This window comes from Somniosus microcephalus, chromosome 11, assembly GCF_052327205.1.
Source record: "Somniosus microcephalus isolate GS21.2 chromosome 11, FLI_Smic_1.0, whole genome shotgun sequence".
Lineage (NCBI taxonomy): Eukaryota > Metazoa > Chordata > Chondrichthyes > Squaliformes > Somniosidae > Somniosus > Somniosus microcephalus.
This window is the reverse complement of record NC_140997.1, coordinates 141,748,180-141,766,683: the sequence shown is the minus strand read 5'-3', so window position 1 is coordinate 141,766,683 and position 18,504 is coordinate 141,748,180. Positions and strand designations below refer to the sequence as shown.

The 18,504-nt window shown below is 46.6% G+C and overlaps 1 protein-coding gene across 1 annotated transcript in view; it reads left to right on the top strand.

Moving 5' to 3' along the window:
• grip2b (glutamate receptor interacting protein 2b) overlaps window positions 1–18,504 on the top strand; it is a 445,227-nt gene that overhangs the window by 410,635 nt on the left and 16,088 nt on the right. The window contains exon 22 of the mRNA XM_086001324.1: window positions 7,346–7,579. Coding sequence (XP_085857450.1) covers window positions 7,346–7,579 — 234 coding nt within the window. The remainder of the gene's footprint in view (window positions 1–7,345; window positions 7,580–18,504) is intronic.

The window sequence follows — 18,504 nt, the reverse complement described above, 5'->3', positions numbered from 1 at the left end:
CCTTTATAGGAGCATTGTCACCCTTATAGAGACATTGACACCCTTATAGAAACATTGTCACCCTTATAGGAACATTGTCACCCTTACAGGAACATTGTCACCCTTATAGGAACATTGTCACCATTATAGGGCCATTGTCACCCTTACACGACAATTGTCACCCTTATAGAAACATTGTCACCCTTATAGAAACATTGACTCCCTTATAGGAACATTGTCACCCTGATAGGAACATTGTCACTCTTATAGAAACATTGTCACCCTTATAGGAACATTGACACCCTTATAGGAACATTGACAGCCTTATTGGAACATTGTCACCCTTATTGGAACATTGTCACCGTTATAGGGACATCATCACCCTTATAGGAATATTGTCACCCTTATAGAAACATTGTCACCCTTATAGGAACATTGTCACCCTTACAGGAACATCGTCACCCTTTTAGGAACATTGTCACCCTTATAGAATCATTGTCACCCTTATAGGAATATTGTCACCTTTATAGGAACATTGTCACCCTCATAGGATCATTGTCACCCTTATAGGAACATTGACACCCTTGTAGGAACATTGTCACCCTTATAGGAACATTGTCACCCTTATAGGAACATTGACACCCTTATAGGAACATTGTCACCCTTATAGGAACATTGTCACCCTTATAGGAACATTGTCACTCTTATAGGAACATTGTCACCCTTATAGGAACATTGACACCCTTTTAGGAACATTGTCACTGTTATAGGAACATTGTCACACTTATAGGAACATTGTCACCCTTATAGGAACATTGTCATGCTTATAGGAACATTGTCACCCTTACAGAAACATTGTCACTCTTATAGGAACATTGTCACCCTTATAGGAACATTGTCACCCTTATCGGAAGATTGTCACCCTTATAGAAACATTGACACCCTTATAGAAACATTGTCACCCTTATAGAAACATTGTCACCCTTATAGAAACATTGACACCCTTATAGGAACACTGACACCCTTATAGGAACATTGTCACTCTTATAGAAACATTGTCACCCTTATAGAAACATTGACTCCCTTATAGAAACATTGTCACCCTTATAGGAACATTGTCACCCTTATAGAAACATTGACACCCTTATAGAAACATTGACACCCTGAAAGGAGCATTGTATCCCTTATAGGAACATTGTCACCCTTATAGAAACATTGACACCCTTATAGGAACATTGTCATCCTTATAGGAACATTGTCACCTTTATAGGAACATTGTCACCCTTATAGAAACATTGTCACCCTTATAGGAACAATTTCACCCTTGTAGAAACATTGACACCCTTATAGAAACAGTGTCACCCTTATTGAAATATTGTCACCCTTATAGAAACATTGACACCCTTATAGACACATTGTCACCCTTATAGGAACATTGACACCCTTATAGGAACAATGTCACCCTTATAGAAACATTGACACCCTTATAGGGACATTGTCACCCTTAAAAGAACATTGACACCCTTAAAGGAACATTGACACCCTTATAGGAACATCAACACCCTTATAGAAACATTGATACCCTTATAGCCTAGATTATGGTGTCTGGCGCTGATAATTGGCTTGAACCCGTGACCTTCTGATTCTGAGGCAACCGTGAGACCACTGCGCCAAAGCTGCCAGATGGGAATTAAGCTCTTATATTTGCCGCTCTACAGATGCTTATAGTTTAGGCGTTTCTCACTTCTTAGTATGGGATAGGATACGAGCTGTGAAGTTTTGGGCGAGCTGGGGTTTGTGTATGGTGGAACCTAGGTGGCTGGGGCTGAAGGAAAAGTTTGAGAATTTGGCCTGGAAGTTGACATGGTAGTTCTTGGATATCTGAAAGCAGAAAAGCACAATGGTCAGATTGTGGTGAGTGGAGGGGGGAACGCAAGATATCTATGCAACTTTTAAGTGAGAAGAGATTTTGGGATGAGGGGTAAGTGGGATGTGAGATGAAGGATTTGGAATGACCATACCGTCATCATCAGCAAGAGTTTCAACTTCTCCGCTGTGCACGGACTCTGTCACTGCCCCTTCAATAATTTCAAGCACGGATTCCTCCAGGAGGAGGGGTTGAGGCAGGGTGAGCTTGGAATTGTCCTATTCCTCCAGAGTGGTCCTGGAGTAGATGGGAGGAGTTGGCTATGGAGAGAAAGAAATTGTTTTAGGCGGAGAAACCGGCTGGGTGACCAGACCTGTCACGTGCCAGGCGCAGTGGTGGGTGAGGCCCTGGTATTTGTGGATGTGTGGCTGGGTGTTGTATCAGGGCAACGGAGCAGTTGGACATGGCCAGATATTTGATGGGAATGAGGGATTCAGAAGCAGAAGCACAGGGGGCTTTTAGATCAGGTTGACTGAGGTGGCGCTCCAGCAGAAGGTGATAGGCCAGATAGAGTGGATGGTGGAGATAGAAAGGGAGCTGTGGGATAGATCTTTCCCCCACCCTAGGGATGGAGAGTGAAGGGTACTCTATAGATAAAGCAACGAATCACTGAATTAGTTTCCAGCCTGTAACTCACTCCCAGGTCTCTGTTATTATCTATATATAAAGCACCCGAACCCCTTGATTAGATTCCAGCCAAAAACTCACTCCCCGGTCTCCATTATTCTATATATAAAACACCCGAACCCCTCGATTAGATTCCAGCCAAAAACCCACTCCCAGGTCTCCATTATTCTATATATAAAGCACCCAAACTCCTCGATTAGATTCCAGCCAAAAACTCACTCCCCGGTCTCCATTATTCTATATATAAAGCACCCAAACTCCTCGATTAGATTCCAGCCAAAAACCCACTCCCAGGTCTCCATTATTCTATATATAAAACACCCGAACCCCTCGATTAGATTCCAGACTGTAACTCACTCCCAGGTCTCCATTATTATTCTATATATAAAACACCCGAACCCCTCGATTAGATTCCAGACTGTAACTCACTCCCAGGTCTCCATTATTATTCTATATATAAAACACCCGAACCCCTCGATTAGATTCCAGACTGTAACTCACTCCCAGGTCTCCATTATTCTATATATAAAACACCCGAAACCCTCGATTAGATTCCAGACTGTAACTCACTCCCAGGTCTCCATTATTCTATATATAAAACACCCAAACCCCTCGATTAGATTCCAGACTGTAACTCACTCCCAGGTCTCCATTATTCTATATATAAATCACATGAAACCCTCAATGGTATTTGCCAATTGTGCAGAGGATGTACATACTTTCTGTTACCTGCAGAGGGTGCTGCAGCTTAATAAGTGTCCCAGGCCCATAGAATGGTTGCTGCTGTTTCCCATACTGCAATGTGTGGGACTGAGTGCAGCAGTGCTTGTTTCGAATCCATCGTTTTTTTTTGTCTTAAATGGAGATTCATATTATTTGTTTCCCTGCCTCTCAGCCCTGCAGGAAGACATCCACTTTTTCGTCAGTTCACTGATAAGCTCCAATCAAGTTGTCCAGCTCAGATCTCTTTTAAAAGTCTTCGGGGGAAAAATTTGTTAGTGACCATAACATCGCCTGGGTGCTAAATTTAGCGCCCGGCGAAAAATAGCACCAGCGATCGCTCACTTCAGTTTTAGCGCCCCAAGCTGGGGGTGGAGCTAATTCAAGTGCTCCACTTCCTTCCTAGAGCACTAACCCCGAATATCGGGGCGGTGCGTTCTGCAGCGCAACGCATTGGGCCACGTAGCGCTGCCGCATGCAAGGGTTTTTCCCCTCATTAAAGGGGGGGGCCCAAGCCCACAACTCTACGGGGCCCTACCTGGAACATTGGGGAGCGGGGTGCTGTCCCAGCAGCCCGGCACTCAAGAGAAGCGCCGGGCTGCTAGATTACGGCACGGACCCCGCGTTCAAAGACGCAACGGGCCGTGACAAGTAAGTTGGACGATTTTTTTTCCCTGCCTGCCACCTCCCCTTTACTTAGCGTCCCGTGAGCCTCCTGCCGCTCTGTTCCCGGCCCCCGAATCGGTCGCTGTCATCGCCTGGCGCAGATTCAGGGGGCGTGGGCCAATTTTGCAGGCGGGGCGAAAGCAGGGCGCTGCGCACAGTGATGACGTCACCAGTGGAGCGTGGCGCTACCGGTTACCGCCGCCGCTAAATTCCCGCTGAATTTAGTGGGAGTCGTTAGCGGCACCGTGTCCAGGCGAAAAGTCATTTGCGCCCCGTTAGCGCCCCCCGGGGCACCGAATTTCTAGCCCTTCAATTCTACTTGTTTTTTTTAAATTTTGATTTATTTTCTTTCCTCTGTCACAGTTTTCTCCTTTGCTCCTGACCTGCTGGTGTGGTACGATACTATCGGCAGCAGTTCTCCTCCAGTACCTCATCCAGTGGTCACTCCTCATGTGGGAGTCTCGTTGGCTATTGCACTGCAGGAACCAGACAAGCAACAGCAGTTCCCAGATGGTGGTTCTCCCCTCCCGAGCTCATTAGAACGGAGGCCTTTTGTAGCGGCAATCCCAGCTTAGACAACCTCAGCACAGGCCAGTGATCAGACCTGGGATTCTCATGGTTTAAATGCTCTGCTATGTTCTGGGATTTTTACTCTGGATATTTTCCTTAAATTCAGTGTCATTGGCCACTCTCACAGTGGGTCTCTTGTCCCCTGTGAACCAGATGTGCTTCTACCTGCCCAATATCTGTCCCAGGTGTCAGTTGTGGCTCACCCGCCTCTGAATCAGAAGGCTGTGGGTTCAAGTCCCACTCCAGAGACTTAAGCACAAACTCTAGGCTGACAATCTAGTGAAGTGCTGCACTGTCAGAGGTGCTGTCTTTTGGACAAGGCGTTAAGCCGCGGCCCTGTCTGCTCTCTTATGGTGGATGTAAAAGATCCCATGGTGCTACTTCAAAGAAGCAGTTGGTGTCCTCGCCTACATTTATCCCTCAACCAACATTATTGAAAAACAGATTATCTGGTCATTTATCACATTGCTGTTTGTAGGACCTTGCTGTGTGCAAATTGGCTGCTGTGTTTCCTATGTTACAACAGTGACTACAGTTCAAAGAAAAGCACTTCATTTGCTGTAAAGCACTTTGGGATGTCCTGAGGTCGGCCTATATAAATGCAAGTTCTTTCATTCTATTTAAATGTAGCGAGACCCAGGGGTTGAACAGAGATCCCTTCTCCCAGCACTCCAATGTACTGGAATATGTGGCCACATGATATCTTCATCTGTGGTGGGTGGGGAAATATAAACTCAAGACCCCGTCTCAGATGATAGCCTACCAGGCAATGTTATCGAACATTAGACCTGCTAAATGAGCGGTTTTGGACAAAAGCAGTAGATTTTTCTATCAGAAAAAACAAAACAGACTGGAGCTCATTTCTCGAGAAGAGGGAAGACTGAGAGGTGACCTAATAGATTTCTTTTAAATTATGAAACGGTTCGATAGAGTAGACGTACAGGCTGTCCCAAAGCACTTTACAGTCTCCTGCACTTGTGGGGGAGACCAAAGCTAGGGGCCATAAATATAAGATAGTCACTAATTAAATCCAGTAGGGAATTCAGGAGAAACTTCTTTACTCAGAGAGTGGTTAGAAATTGGAACTTGCTACCACAGAGGGTAGTTGAGGTGAATAGCATAAATGCATTTAAGGGGAAGCTAGCTAAGTACATGAGGGAGAAAGGAATAGAAGGATATGCTGATAGGGTGAGATGAAGTAGGGTAGAAGGAGGCTCGTGTGGAGCATAAACACTAGCATGGAGCAGTTGGGCCGAATGGCCTGGTTCTGTGCTGTACATTCTGTGTAATTTATCAAGTTCACTATTCTTCTCAGAATCAAATCAGTGACGGCACATTCCCCCCTTCACTATATCTCAAATTAAAGCTGAACCTCGAGACATTGGGGCAGATTTTCACTTTACCACTCAGGCCTCACACTGGCTGTGCAGACAGGCCATCGATATAGAAACCTCCCGATTTCGATATCAAGCGGTTGATCTTCATTGATAGATTGATGCCCAGACGCCAAGTTAAAAAATCTACCCTACCGGGCCTTATTTTTTTACATAGTTATCCATTACCGTAGAGTTTTCTCACTAGCCTCATACCCCTGATAGCTCCAGATGGACTGCAGTCTTCGTGTCATACTACCCATGGTATAGCTCCCAGTTCCTTTCAAAAGACACCTCAGTGCACAGGATTCAGTTGCCCCCACAAATGCAGCTCCCAAACAAACATGTACCATAAACAGCCCCACAGGATGCCTGTAGTTGAATGGAGTGGCTTGACCCTTTGATCTGCACCAAGCACTGTGAATGATCTGCGAGGCAGCTCCCCATCCAAGGACAATGGCAGCCATCCATTTGCATATCTCAACACACATATCAGCATGCAAGACCATAACACATAGTCCGTGCAGCGTGCTGACCCAGGGGGCAGCAAACAATTTCAACTCAGTGGTGTGATGCGACCAGCAAGAATAAAGCCAATAAATGATGCAGCATAGACAAAAATGCTTCATGATGCATTCGCTCAGTGAACCACCGAGGGCCAGAGGTGTTTGTACATTAGCATTGGTCATTAATCAGAGATTAATTGATTGTGCCACCATCAGCATTGAATGTCAACATCCTCTAAATGGACATTGTTATTGTTAAAAAAAAAACCTTGCCTCTGCCTTTTGGTCAATGTAGAATGCCAGCTTTAAGTTTTAAAAAGGAAACCCTCTTTGTATCTGGAGAGAAACACTTTACACTGTCTCTCTGCTCACACGTGTTCTTGTCAGGCTACTCGCTGGGAGCCCTGACAAATTACTGTTGTCACAATCACAATCTTAAAATTAGAGATAGGCCGTTTGGAAGTGAAATCAGGAAGCACTTCTTTTACACAAAGAGTGGAGGAAATCTGGAATTTCTCCCCAAAGAGCTGTGGATACTGGTGTAGAAGATTGAGGGATAATCTAATTGAGGTGTTTAAGATGATGAATGGGGTAGATAGAGAGAAACCATTTCCTCTGGTGGGGGAGATCAGAACAAGAGGGCATAATCTTAAAATTCGAGCTATCAGGGGTGATGTCAGGAAGCATTTCTTCACACAAAGGGTAGTGGAAATCTGGAGCTCTCTCCTCCCAAAAGGCGATGAATGCTGGGTCAATTGAAAATTTCAAAACTGAGATGGATAGATTTTTGTTGGATAAGGGTTTCAAGTGATATGGAGCAGAGGCGGGTAAATGGGGTTAAGGTACAGATCAGCCATGATCTAATTGAATGGCGGAATGGGTTTGAGGGGCTGAATGGCCTCCTCCTGTTCCCGTGTTTCCTATGTTGTCACACATGCGCACTGCTGTAAATCTCAGTCCCTGCCACCTCTCCACAGGCTTCCATAATGGCTGGCAGTGAGCTGACCTTGGGAATCGAAGGCCATCCATCGCAATCTGTAAACCACTCAGGATTGGGAAAGCTGCAGGCTGAGGGGTCACCGGAGTGCAGCGAGGACCAGAGTGAGTGTCCAGTGGTGTCTGCGCTGGGGAAGGACAAAAGATTGGAACTGAAGAAGATTAAAGAAGAGCTTAAGGAAATAACATCACTCACTCCCGTTGAATTGCACAAGGTGAGTTTCTATAACTAGCACCATCCAACACTTTAGGCTTTAAGCTGAGGGACACTGGGTGACTGATTGTGGATTGGGTTGGAGGGATGTCAGTGAAACACACTTCCATGATTTTCACCCAATGATTTAAACCCCTTGACTCCATCCAGCGAAGACCCCTCAATCCCAGAGCTGCACACCAACCCCCACTGGTGCTCTCCGAGTGAGAATGCCAAGTTATGTGCAAGTTGTAACAGGCTGTATGATGATGGCACCAATAGAGGATGCTCAGTGCCATCATCAATGGACACAAATTCACAGGAGGAGAAGGGGGAGACTTTGCCTGATGAGGAGAAGAATGATTGTGTCAGGGTCAAACAACCTGGGCTGGTGAAACTGGACAGAAACATGAGCAGCTGAGAAAGATGAATCGAGATGGAGGGATCTGATTGCAGCTTTTTCTGTCAGCATGAAGAAGATGGTTGAGTGTGTGCATGTACTTGTGTGTGTATTTTGTTTTTCTATTCATTCTGGGAATGTGGGTGTCGCTGGCAAGGCCAGCATTTATTGCCCTTCCCTACTTGCCCTTGAGAAGGTGGTGGTGAGCCGCCTTCTTGAACCGCTGCAGTCCGTGTGGTGAAGGTGCTCCCATGGTGCTGTTAGGGAGGGAGTTCCAGGATTTTTGACCCAGCGATATTGAGGGAATGGCGATATACTTCTAAGTCAGGATGGTGTATGACTTGGAGGGGAACTTGGAGGTGGTGGTGTTCCCATGCGCCTGCTACCCTTGTCCTTCTAGATGGTAGACGTCGCTGGTTTGGGAGGTGCTGCCGAAGAAGCCTTGGCGAGTTGCTGCAGTGCATCTTATAGATGGTACACACTGCAGCCACAGTACGCTGGTGGTGGAGGGAGTGAATGGCTAAGGTGATGGATGGGGTGCCAATCAAGCGGGCTGCTTTGTCCTGGATGGTGTCAAGCTTCTTGAGTGTGTGTTGCGTGTGTGTCTGAATGAGTGTGTGTGTGTCTGAATGAGTGTGTATGTGTTATATGAGTGTTTGTATCTGTGAATAAGTGTGTATGAGTGTGTATAAATGTATGTGCATATGTGTGTGAATGAGTTTGTGTGTGTGGTATTGTGTTGTGTTGAGCGTGTGTGTTGTGAGTGTATGTTTGTGTGTTGTGTTGTGAGTGTGTGTTTGTGTTTGTGTGTTGTGTTGAGTGTGTATTGTGTGTGTGTTGTGTTGAGTGTGTTTGTGTGTTGTGTTGAGTGTGTATTGTGTGTGTGTTGAATGTGTATTGTGTTTGTGTGTGTTGTGGGTTTATGTTTGTGTGTGTTGTGTTGAGTGTGTATTGTGTGTGTGTGTGTGTTGTGTTGAGTGTGTGTGTGTTGTGTTGTGTTGAGTGTGTATTGTGTTTGTGTGTGGGTGTGTGTTGTGTTGAGTGTGTGTGTGTGTTGTGTTGAGTGTGTATTGTGTGTGTGTGTGTGTGTTGTGTTGAGTGTGTATTGTGTTTGCGTGTGGGTGTGTGTTATGTTGAGTGTGTATTTTGTTTGTGTGTGTGTTGTGGGTTTATGTGTGTGTGTGTGTGTGTGTGTGTGTGTGTGTGTTGTGTTGAGTGTGTATTGTGTGTGTGTGTGTGTGTATGTGTTGTGTTGAGTGTGTATTGTGTGTGTGTGTGTGTTATAACAACAGAAAATGCTGGAAAAACTCAGCAGGCCAGGCAACATCCGTGCAGAGAGAAATAGAGTCAACGTTTCGGGTCAAAACCCTTCCACAGAACTGAGAGAAAAGGCAGGAAATGAAACAAAAGGCAGTTTGGGGGCTGGGAAATGGGGGAGGGCATGAAAGAGGAGACATTAAGAGATATTCAAGGTGAGACGAGCTAGTAATAGGACAGGTAAAGAAACAGACAATGGCTCTCGATGAAGTGTGAAATGCGCCGGCAGAGTGAAAGACAGCTGCCATGTGGGAGAGAGAGAGAGAAAAGGGGAAATGTCACAAACCAAAAGTGTGGATAAAAAATATAAAAATATAATAGGCGGCCGAGGTTATGATCTGAAGTTGTTGAACTCGACATTGAGTCCGGAAGCCTGTAAAATGCCTAATCGGAAGATGAGGTGCTGTTCCTCGAGTTTAGGGTGAGCTTCCGTGGAACAATGCAAGAGGCCGTAGACGGTGAGGTCTGAGTGGGAATGGAACAGTGAATTGAAATGACAGGTGACCGGGAGCTCGGGGTCACCCTTACGGACTGAATGGAGGTGTTCCGCAAAGCAGTCACCCAATCTGCGTTTGGTCTCCCCAATGTAGAGGATACCACATCGTGAGCAGCGAATACAGTATACTAGATTGCAAGAAGTACAAGTAAATTGCTGTTTCATCCGGAAGGGCTGTTTGGGGCCCTGGACAGTGGGAAGGGGGAGGTATATGGGCAGGTGTTGCATCTCCTGCACTTGCACGGGAAGGTGGCGGGCGAAGGGGAAGGGGTGCTGGGGGTGATAGAGAAGTGGACTCGGGTGTCTCGGAGGGAGTGGTCCCTACGGAATGCTGAAAGGGGAGGTGAGGGGAAGATGCGTTTGGTGGTGGGATCACGTTGGAGGTGGCGGAATTGGCGGAGGGCGATCCGTTGAATGTGGAGGCTGGAAGGGTGAAAGGTGAGGACAAGGGGAACCCTATTGTGGTGCTGGGAGGGAGGGGCAGGGGTGAGGGCTGAAGTGCGGGAGATAGAACGGACACGGTCGAGGGCTGTGTCAACCATGGTAGAGGGGAATCCTCGGTTGAGGAAAAAGGAAGACATGTCAGAAGCACTGGTATGGAAGGTGGCATCATCGGCGCAGATGTGGCGGAGACAGAGAAACTGGGAGAGTAGAATAGAGCCCTTACAGGACGCGGGGTGGGAGGAAGTGTAGTCCAGGTAGCTGTGGGAGTCAGTGGGCTTGTAGTGAATGTTGGTCAATAACCTATCCCCAGAGATGGAGATGGAGAAGTCGAGGAAGGGAAGGGAAGAGTCAGAGATGGACCATGCGAAGGTGAAGGAAGTGTGGAAATTGGAGGCAAAGTGAATGAAATTGTCTAGTTCAGGGCGAGAGCAGGAAACGGCACTGATACAGTCATCAATGTACCGGAAAAAGAGGTGAGGGAGGGGACCCGAGTAGGACTGGAACAAAGAGTGTTCCACATATCCCACGAAAAGGCAGGCATAGCTAGGACCCATGTGGGTGTACCCATAGCAACACCTTTAATTTGGAGGAAATGAGTGGATTCAAAGGAGAAGTTGTTCAATGTGAGAACAAGTTCAGCCAGGCGGAGGAGGGTGGTGGTGGATGGGGACTGGTCGGGCCTCTGTTCAAGGAAGAAGCGGAGTGCCCTCAGGCCATCCTGGTGGGGGATGGAGGTGTAGAGGGATTGTACGTCCATGGTGAAAAGGATGTGGTTGGGACCAGGAAACTGGAAACTGTTAAAGTGGCGGAGGGCGTCAGAAGAGTCGCGGATATAGGTGGGAAGAGACTGGACAAGGGGAGAAAAAATAGAGTTGAGAATGAAAGAGATAAGTTCCGTGGGGCAAGAACAGGCAGAAACGATGGGTCTACCAGGGCAGTCCTGTTTGTGGATCTTGGGAAGAAGGTAGAATTGGGCTGTGCAGGGTTGGGGAACTATGAGGTTGGTGGCCGTGGGGGGAAGATCTCCAGAGGAGCTGAGGTCAGTGACAGTCTTGGAAACGGTGGTTTGATGTTCGGTAGTGGGGTCATGGTTCAGGTGGAGGTAGGAGGAGGTGTCGGAGAGTTGGCGTTAAGTTTCCGCTAGGTAGAGGTCAGTACGCCAAACAACAACAGCACCGCCCTTGTCAGCAGGTTTAATGACAATGTCGGGGTTGGATCTAAGAGAATGGAGTGCTGCAAGTTCAGAGGGAGATAGGTTGGAGTGAGTGAGGGGAGCAGAGAAATGGAGACGGCCGATGTCATGGTGGCCGTTTGCAATGAAAAGATCTAGAGAGGGTAAGAGGCCAGAGGGAGGGGTCCAACTAGAACGAGAATTCTGAAAGTGGGAGAAAGGGTCAGCCGTGCGAGGGGAAGACTCCTGGCCAAAGAAGTGGGCACGGAGACGAAGGTGGCGGAAAAAGAGCTCAGCACCGTGCTGAGCTCGAGATTCATTGAGGTGGGGGCGTAAGGGGATGAAGCTCAGGCCTTTGCTGAGGACTGATTTTTCAGGGTCAGAGAGTGGAAGGTCAGAGGGGATAGTGAAAACACAGCAGGGGGTGAGATTGGAAGAAGGGGGGGGTCAGAGGAACGTGAAGGGGAAGAAGGTTCCAGAGGGGCATTGGTGTTCAAGAGTTGATGAAGCTTGCGATCCTTGACATTGGAATGGAAGAAAAAAAGTTTTTTGTTGAAGCGTCGGATGAGTTGAAGCAGGAAATGGAACTTTGGACCTGGACAGCTTTGAGATAGAGTGTGTCGATGCTGCTGAAGAGAGAGGTCGAAAGTGGACATGTGACGCCGCATGGCGTTGAGCGTGGATCTCAAGATGCGGCGAGAGCAGTAGGATGAGGAACGATGAATATCTTGGAGATATTTGTAATCCTGGGTGGATCCAAAACACGAAGGGTGGAAGTTTAGTTGGAATCCTCGTGGAATAAGTCGGAACTGGAGACAGTTGCTGAGGAAAATGATGTGGCTGTGAAACCGAGTCTTGGCAGATACCTGATCAAACACAAGAAGGGAAACTGAAAGCAATGAAGATGAACAAGGTTGAAGAGCCAAACGGAGATCCCATCGACGAGAAGAGCAGAACTTCTTCAAGGTGGGCATTCCTAGAAGAGGGGTGGCAGTGAACCAAACACTAATACGATAGCAAAATACTGCGGATGCTGGAAATCCGAAATAACAACAGAAAATGCTGGAAAAGCTCAGCCGCCAGGTAACATCCGTGGAGAGAGAAATAGAGTCAACGTTTCGGGTCAAAACCCTTCTGCTGAACTGAGAGAAAAGGCAGGAAATGAAACAAAAGGCAGTTTGGGGGCTGGGAAATGGGGGAGGGGATGAAAGAAGAGATATTCAAGGTGAGACGAGATAGTAATAGGATAAGTAAAGAAACAAACAATGGCTCTAGATGAAGTGTGAAATGCGCTGGCAGAGTGAGAGACAGCTGCCATGTGGGAGAGAGAGAGAAACAAGGAAAAGTCACAAACCAAAAGTGTGGATAAAAAATATAAAAATATAATCGGGACCGAGGTTATGATCTGAAGTTGTTGAACTCGATACTGTAAAGTGCCTAATCGGAAGATGAGGTGCTGTTCCTCGAGTTTACGGTGAACCGACAACTACCTAGCGGAAGCTGAACGCCAACTCTCCGACACCTCCTCCTACCTCCACCTGAACCATGACCCCACTACCGAACATCAAACCACCGTTTCCAAGACTGTCACTGACCTCAGCTCCTCTGGAGATCTTCCCCCCACTGCCACCAACCTCATAGTTCCCCAACCCCGCACAGCCCGCTTCTACCTCCTTCCCAAGATCCACAAACAGGACTGCCCTGGTAGACCCATTGTTTCAGCCTGTTCTTGCCCCACGGAACTTATCTCTTCCTATCTCGACTCTATCTTTTCTCCCCTTGTCCAGTCTCTTCCCACCTACATCCGCAACTCTTCTAACGCGCTCCGCCACTTTAATAGTTTCCAGTTTCCTAGCCCCAACTGCCTCCTTTTCACCATGGATGTACAATCCCTCTACACCTCCATCCCCCACCAGGATGGCCTGAGGGCACTCTGCTTCTTCCTTGAACAGAGGCCCAACCAGTCCCCATCCACCACCACCCTCCTCCGCCTGGCTGAACTTGTTCTCACATTGAACAACTTCTCCTTTGACTTCACTCATTTCCTCCAAATTAAAGGTGTTGCTATGGGTACCCGCATGGGTCCTAGCTATGCCTGCCTTTTCGTGGGGTATGTGGAACACTCTTTGTTCCAATCCTACTCGGGTCCCCTCCCTCACCTCTTTTTCCGGTACATTGATGACTGTATCAGTGCCGTTTCCTGCTCTCGCCCTGAACTAGACAATTTCATTCACTTTGCCTCCAATTTCCACCCTTCCCTCACCTTCACATGGTCCATCTCCGACTCTTCCCTTCCTTTCCTCGCCTTCTCCGTCTCCATCTCTGGGGATACGTTATTGACCAACATTCACTACAAGCCCACTGACTCCCACAGCTACCTGGACTACACTTCCTCCCACCCCGCGCCCTGTAAGGGCTCTATTCCATTCTCCCAGTTTCTCTGTCTCCGCCGCATCTGCTCCGACGATGCCACCTTCCACACCAGTGCTTCCAACATGTCTTCCTTTTTCCTCAACCGAGGATTCCCCTCTACCATGGTTGACACGGCCCTCGACTGGGTCCGTCCTATCTCCCGCACTTCAGCCCTCACCCCTGCCCCTCCCTCCCGGAACCATGATAGGATTCCCCTTATCCTCACCTTTCACCCCACCAGCCTCCACATTCAACGGATCATCCTCTGCCATTTCCGCCACCTCCAACGTGATCCCACCACCAACTGCATCTTCCCCTCCCCTCTCAGCATTCCGCAGGGACCGCTCCCTCCGAGACACCCTAGTCCACTCCTCTATCACCCCCAGCACCCCTTCCCATTCGCCCGGCACCTTCCCGTGCAAGCGCAGGAGATGTAATACCTACCTATATACCTCCCCCTTCCCACTGTCCAGGGCCCCAAACACCCCTTCCAGGTGAAACAGCGATTTACTTGTACTTCTTGCAATCTAGTATATTGTATTCGCTGCTCACGATGTGGTCTCCTCTACATTGGGGAGACCAAACGCAGATTGGGTGACCGCTTTGCGGAACACCTCCGTTCAGTCCGTAAGGGTGACCCCGAGCTCCCGGTCACCTGTCATTTCAATTCACTGTTCCATTCCCACTCAGACCTCACCGTCTGCGGCCTCTTGCATTGTTCCACGGAAGCTCACCGTAAACTCGAGGAACAACACCTCATCTTCCGATCAGGCACTTTACAGCCTTCCGGACTCAATGTCGAGTTCAACAACTTCAGATCATAACCTCGGCCCCGATTATATTTTTATATTTTTTATCCACACTTTTGGTTTGTGACTTTTCCTTGTTTCTCTCTCTCTCCCACATGGCAGCTGTCTCTCACTCTGCCGGCGCATTTCACACTTCATCCAGAGCCATTGTCTGTTTCTTTACATGTCCTATTACTATCTCGTCTCATCTTGAATATCTCTTAATGTCTCTTCTTTACAATACTGTGGAGGAGGAATTCCTGGAGTGTTTACGGGATGGTTTCCTGGACCAATATGTCAAGGAACCAACCAGAGATCAGGCCATCTTAGACTGGGTATTATGTAACGAGAAAGGATTAATTAGCAATCTTGTTGTACGAGGCCCCTTGGGTCGGAGCAATCATAATATGATCGAATTCTTCATTAAGATGGAGAATGAAGTAGTTTACTCAGAGACTAGGGTCCTGAATTTAAATAAAGGAAACTACGATGGTCTGAGGCGCGAATTGGGTAGGATTGATTCGGGAATGTCACTCAAAGGGTTAACGGTGGATAGGCAATGGCAAACATTCAAAGACCGCATGGATGAACTACAGAATTTGTTCATCCCAGTTTGGCATAAAAATAAAACAAAAAAGGGGACTCAACTGTGGCTAACGAGGGAAATTAGGGATAGCATAAGATCCAAGGAGAGGACATATAAATTGGCCAAAAAAAGCAGTAATCGAGAGGATTGGGAGCAGTTTAGGATTCAACAAAGGAGGACAAAGGGATTAATTAAGAAAGGGAAAATAGAATATGAGAGTAAGCTGGCGGGGAACATAAAAACTGACTGTAAAAGCTTTTATAGATATGTGAAGGGGAAAAGATTGGTGTGTGAGGACTGGAACTTGGTGAACCCAACTGCAGGAAGGCAAACTGAGGCAGAGGTTAGGTTGCAAAAACAAAGATAGACTTTACTTGAAATAAACAAAATAACAACAGCACAGATGCAGACCAGCAAGCAGTATCACAAGGCAATGAAACTCAAGACTGAGCAAAGAACATAAACTAGGCACCCCTTAAATAGTAGGCATATAACTATGCACAGGTGAATACAATTAGGAATAAAGAAGGACACAATTAAGAGTTCATGGTGCCCTCTGCTGGCGAGGCGAGGCAGAATCTGGGTCATTCCTGACATGGTGAACTCAAGCGTAGGTCCCTTGCAGTCAGAACCAGAGGAATTTATAATTGGGAACAAAGAAATGGCAGACCAATTAAATACATATTTTGGTTCTGTCTTCACAAAGGAGGACACAAATAACTTCCCGGAAATGTCGGGGAACATAGGGTCTGATGAAAGGGAGGAACTGAAAGAAATCAGTATTTGTAGGGAAATGGTGTTAGGGAAATTGATGGGATTGAAGGCCGATAAATCCCCAGGTCCTGATAATCTACATCCTAGGGTACTTAAGGAAGTGGCCCTAGAAATAGTAGATGTATTGCTGATCAACTTCCAACATTCGATGGAATCTGGAACAGTACCCATGGATTGGAGGGTAGCTAATGTTACCCCACTATTCAAAAAAGGTGGTAGAGAGTGTAATGATATCAGCAAATAGTGATGATATTTGTCTGTGTTTGATTACTTATGCCTTACAGCATATTTGTCTGTGTTTTTGGTTACTTGTGCCTGACCAGCAGAGGTCATGTGAGAGACAAGCAGTCCAGAGAAGTTTTACTTTCAGTTTCATTCTAGATGCATCACAGCATAGTGTGTTCTGTAAAAAGCTGTAGAAAGTCTTGAACAAGACTTTAGATTAAACAACATTCTCTTTCAATAACTGAGTCGTTATTGAACCCACAAAGAAATCAAGACATGATGTCAGAAGTGGCTGAAAGAGAAAAAATCCGAAGTTAGCAACTCGATGGGACAGTAAAAGGAGTTGTGGCAAGTAAGCGAAATCAGCTCTCCACATATTAGCAAGCCAGAAGAGAACATCGTTGCTTACCATTAGAGAATAGCTAACGAAGTGAAAAAATGGAAGGTTTACACCCACCGGCGACGCTTCAATTGACAGGTAATGTGGCTGAAAATTGGAGGAGATTCAAACAACGTGTAGGGTTGTATTTATCAGCAATCGGAGCTGACGAGAAAAGTAATAAACAGAAATCGTCACTGTTCTTACATGTCGTGGGTGATGCAGCGCTGGAGGTATATAATAATTTCATATTTGCTGTTGATGGAGACAAAATGAAGCTAGATAAAATAATGGAACAGTTTGAGGCCTACTGCATACCGAAACGCAACGTGACCTTTGAGAGGCACAAATTTTTCACGTGCACAGAAAATCGGCGAGACTATTGATCAGTATGTGACTGAACTGAGAAACCGAAGCAAATCGTGTGAATTTGGGGGACTCACAGACTCGCTGATAAAAGACAGACTGGTGTGTGGTATTCCAGATAATGGTCTGAGGGAAAGACTGCTACGAGAGCAAGATCTAGACCTGGGAAAAGCCATAGTACTGTGTAGGGCTACAGAGACTGTGAAGTTGCAGGCAAAGGAGCTGTTCAGTGACAGTAGCTGCAACGTGGATGCAGTGAGAAAGAACGGATACAAACCGTTTAACAAAGAGAGCGCCAATGTGAAAAAAGAGACGTGGCCAGCAAACGAAAATGAAAGGGACAATCGGAAGTCATGTAGTCGATGCGGTACACAGCATCCACCAAGAAAGTGTCCAGCATATGGTAAAACTTGCTATAGTTGCAACAAGAACAACCATTATGCCCGTTGCTGTAAGAACCAAGCGCAACAAAGCAAGGTCCATACAGTAGATGAAAGCGACATAGAGGAATTCTATGTAGATGTTGTGTCTGAAAACAAAAGAGAAGAAAGAGACTGGATGTTGACACTAAAAGTGAACGATATACACATTCCATTTAAATTGGATACTGGAGCACAAGTTAATGTGATATCAGAGACCGATTTTAAGAGAATTAGACCCAGACCAAAGTTACATGGAATACAAGTGAAAGTGACCGGATACTCAGGTACTGATATACCAGTGAAAGGAAAATGCATTATCAAAGTAACATACAAGGACAGAGAGCACACGCTAGCATTAATCGTGGTGCCAAAGGATGTGCAAGCCATACTAGGTTTAAAAGCCTGTGAGAGACTGAACCTGGTAAAGAGAGTCCTCGTTGTGGAAAGCGAAGGAGAGACAGTCTATGATGAACTCATGAAAGAGTACAAAGACCTATTTAAGGGTCTAGGCTGCATTCCAGGAGAACACACGATCAGAGTAGATAAAAGTATGACACCGGTCATACATCCATGCAGAAAAGTTCCGTTTGCTCTTCAAAAGCAACTGAAGGCAGAGTTGGACAGGATGGAAAGCCTGAACGTGATTCAGAAGATAGATGAGCCAACTGAGTGGGTGAGTTCCCTCGTCGTAGTGGACAAAAAGAATGGAAAGCTCAGAATTTGCCTGGATCCAAGAGATCTAAACAGAGCAATAAAGAGAGAGCACTTCAAGCTTCCTACACGTGAGGGAATCATGGCACAGTTTGCAAATGCAAAATATTTCAGCAAGTTAGATGCGTCCTCAGGATTTTGGCAGATGAAGCTGGACGAAGCAAGTTCAAGACTGTGCACGTTCAACACTCCATTTGGCAGATACAGATTCCTAAGGTTACCATTTGGCATTGTCTCAGCTCCTGAAGTGTATCACAAGACTATCCATATGATCTATGAGCACCTGGAGGGAGTTGATACATCAATGGATGACATCATAGCATGGGGAACCACGAGAACTGAGCATGACGAGAGACTGAAAAAAGTGCTGGAAGCAACAAGGAAAACAAACCTGAAGCTGAATAGAGAGAAATGCCAGCTCGGGGTGACAGAACTGACATTCGTGGGAGATATCCT